Here is a 2,504-nt window from a genome sequence, read left to right as displayed (position 1 = left end):
GAAGCTTATGATTATGTTTTGCATGGTGGTTATCTTAGGGAGGAAGTATTAGGGAAGGCAATTTGATGATGAAAAACGATGATGATGATGATGAAAAACAATGATGATGATGATGATGGTGTAGATGTTCTGGTCAATTTTTTGTTTTACAAGTGTACATGTACTTGTGTAGTCTTTTAATGTGTAAATTCTAAGATGTTTACTTGTATGTTTAGGGTTTAGGAAGTAAGCTAAGGTTGAGTTCTAATCAAGATAGGTTAAGGTTGGTTAAATGAAAGAAATGGCTAAGTATAAAGTAATCAAGACTAGTTGCGAAAATGATGAAGTGTAGAAATGTTTTTATCTTATGATCAAATGTTTAAATGAAATTGTTTCAAGTCTTTAATCTAAGTACTTGGTTAATAAGTTTGTTTATTTGGTTAATATATATAAAGATATAATTTACAAGTCTAGGGTTTATGGTAATGAACTAGGGTTCATAGTAGTAAAATAGGGTTTTAGAACTTTATGCAAAATGTGTGAAGTATTACCCTATCAAGTAAAACCTAAAATGCATCCTTAGCGTTATACAAACCCTAAAATAAATCAAGACATAGATTAATAAATTTACTCATCATGTCGAAAATTGTAACTTAAAGAAGTTAAACTAGACATCTTAAGTTGAAAAGCTACAACACATTACCTACCCGTTAAGAAAAATTTTGTCCTCGAAATTTAGGAGGTACTTCAATTATCGAACAAATGGGGATATTTCTGCTTTATATGGTCCTCACATTCCCATGTGAACTCTGGACCTCTCTGGGCATTCCAATGAACTTTAACAATTGGGATTCTACTATGCTTCAGCTTCTTCACCTCACGATCCAATACCTCTACTGGCTCCTCAGCAAAATGTAACTTGCCATCGATACTTAGTTCTTCCAAAGGAATCACTAAATTTTCATCCGACAAACATTTTTCAAGTTCGAAACATGGAAAGCATTATGAATACCACTAAGCTCCTGTGGTAGTTTCAATCTATATGTAACTAGACCAATCCTTTCAATCACCTCAAAAGGTCCTACATATCTCGGGCTCAGCTTTCCTCGCTTCCCAATCCTTATTACTCCTTTCCATGGAGAAACTTTTAACATAACTCTTTTTTTGCAAAATAGGAGAGAAACAAAAATACCAATTGAAAGTTTTTGATTCATCTATCATTATAGACAGCACTAACAAGGATGTCGGCTCTTCGCCACCTGGGGCTGTAGTATGTTCCAAGGGTTGGGCTGTTCGCCCATTAAAGCGGTACGTGAGCTGGGCTCAGAACGTCGTGAGACAGTTCGGTCCATATCCGGTGTGGGCGTTAGAGCATTGAGAGGACCTTTCTAAAAATTTCCTTCGGACATCGGCATAACTCTTCTGCCTACTCCTTGCCATCTTTAATCTTTCTTGAATCTGAAAGATCTTCTCAGTTGTTTCTTGGATAATCTCTGGTCCTGTCAATTGTAAATCACCAATCTCATTCCAACACAATGGTGATCTACATTTCCTTCCATACAAAGCTTCAAATGGAGCAGCCTTTATACTTGAGTGATAACTATTATTATACGAAAACTCAGCTAAAGGTAAATACTGATCCCATCCACTTCCAAAATCAATTACACATGCTCGGAGCATGTCTTCAAACGTCAGAATAGTTCTCTCACTCTACCCATCGATTTGAGGATGATAAGCCGTACTCATGTCCAAACGTGCCTAGGGCTTTTTGCAAATATTGCCAAAATCTTGAAGTAAATCTACTATCTCGGTCAGAGATAATAGAAACTGAAACTCCATGCCTAGAGATAATCTCCTTGATATATAAATCTGCCAACTTTTCCATCTTGTCGGTTTCTTTCATGGGTAAGAAATGTGCAGATTTCGTAAGTCGATCCACTATTACCCAAATAGTGTCATAACCCTTCGCAGTCTTCGGTAATTTCGTAATGAAATCCATCGTAATTCCTTCCCATTTCCATTCGGGAATTTCTGGTTGCTGCAATAATCCTGATGGTTTCTGATTCTCAGCCTTGACCTTCGAATATGTCAAACACTTCCCAACATAAGTTGCAATTTTAGCTTTCATGTTCGGCCACCAATAGAATTCCTTTAAGTCATGGTACATTTTTCCCAGACCCTGGATGAATTGAATATCTCGTCTTGTGTGCTTCATCCATCACAAGCTCGCTCAATCCACCAAACTTTGGAATCCAAATTCTGTTTTCAAAATATCAGGTTCCGTCACTCTTAAATTCAAACTTCTTATCCTTCTCACTAATTCCTTCCTTCTTCACGTTCTCTTCCTTCATAGCTTCCAATTGTGCATCTTGAATACGAGACACAAGGTTTGTCTGAATAGTCATATTCAATGACCTAACTCTCAGAGGTTTAACCCTTTCTTTGCGACTCAATGCCTCAGCTACAATGTTCGCTCTCCCTGGATGATATCGAATATCACAATCGTAATCAGTTATAAGCTCTAA

At 36.9% G+C, this 2,504-nt stretch overlaps 1 protein-coding gene across 1 annotated transcript; it reads right to left on the bottom strand.

The window, feature by feature from the left end:
- Nucleotides 1-726: 726 nt before the first annotated feature.
- Nucleotides 727-1,659, bottom strand: LOC139900865 (uncharacterized). The gene is made up of 2 exons (XM_071883616.1): nt 1,320-1,659; nt 727-932 (listed from the first exon to the last, which is right to left on the bottom strand). Exons 1-2 carry the CDS (start codon nt 1,657-1,659, stop codon nt 727-729), a joined length of 546 nt encoding a protein of 181 aa, XP_071739717.1.
- Nucleotides 1,660-2,504: the final 845 nt, after the last annotated feature.

Source organism: Rutidosis leptorrhynchoides, chromosome 3 (genome assembly GCF_046630445.1).
Source record: "Rutidosis leptorrhynchoides isolate AG116_Rl617_1_P2 chromosome 3, CSIRO_AGI_Rlap_v1, whole genome shotgun sequence".
In the NCBI taxonomy this organism is placed as follows: Eukaryota; Viridiplantae; Streptophyta; class Magnoliopsida; order Asterales; family Asteraceae; genus Rutidosis; species Rutidosis leptorrhynchoides.
Note: the sequence above shows the minus strand (reverse complement) of the source record. Positions and strands in the feature narration are given on the sequence as shown.

What these genes read in the sequence shown, in the direction of transcription:
- LOC139900865 (XM_071883616.1), bottom strand. Translation starts at nt 1,659, where the DNA reads ATGCTCCGAGCATGTGTAATTGATTTTGGAAGTGGATGGGATCAGTAT. An exon ending in CACCGGATATGGACCGAACT is followed by an intron (nt 933 to 1,319) that starts GTCTCACGACGT and finishes ATGAAAATTTAG; the next exon opens with TGATTCCTTTGGAAGAACTA.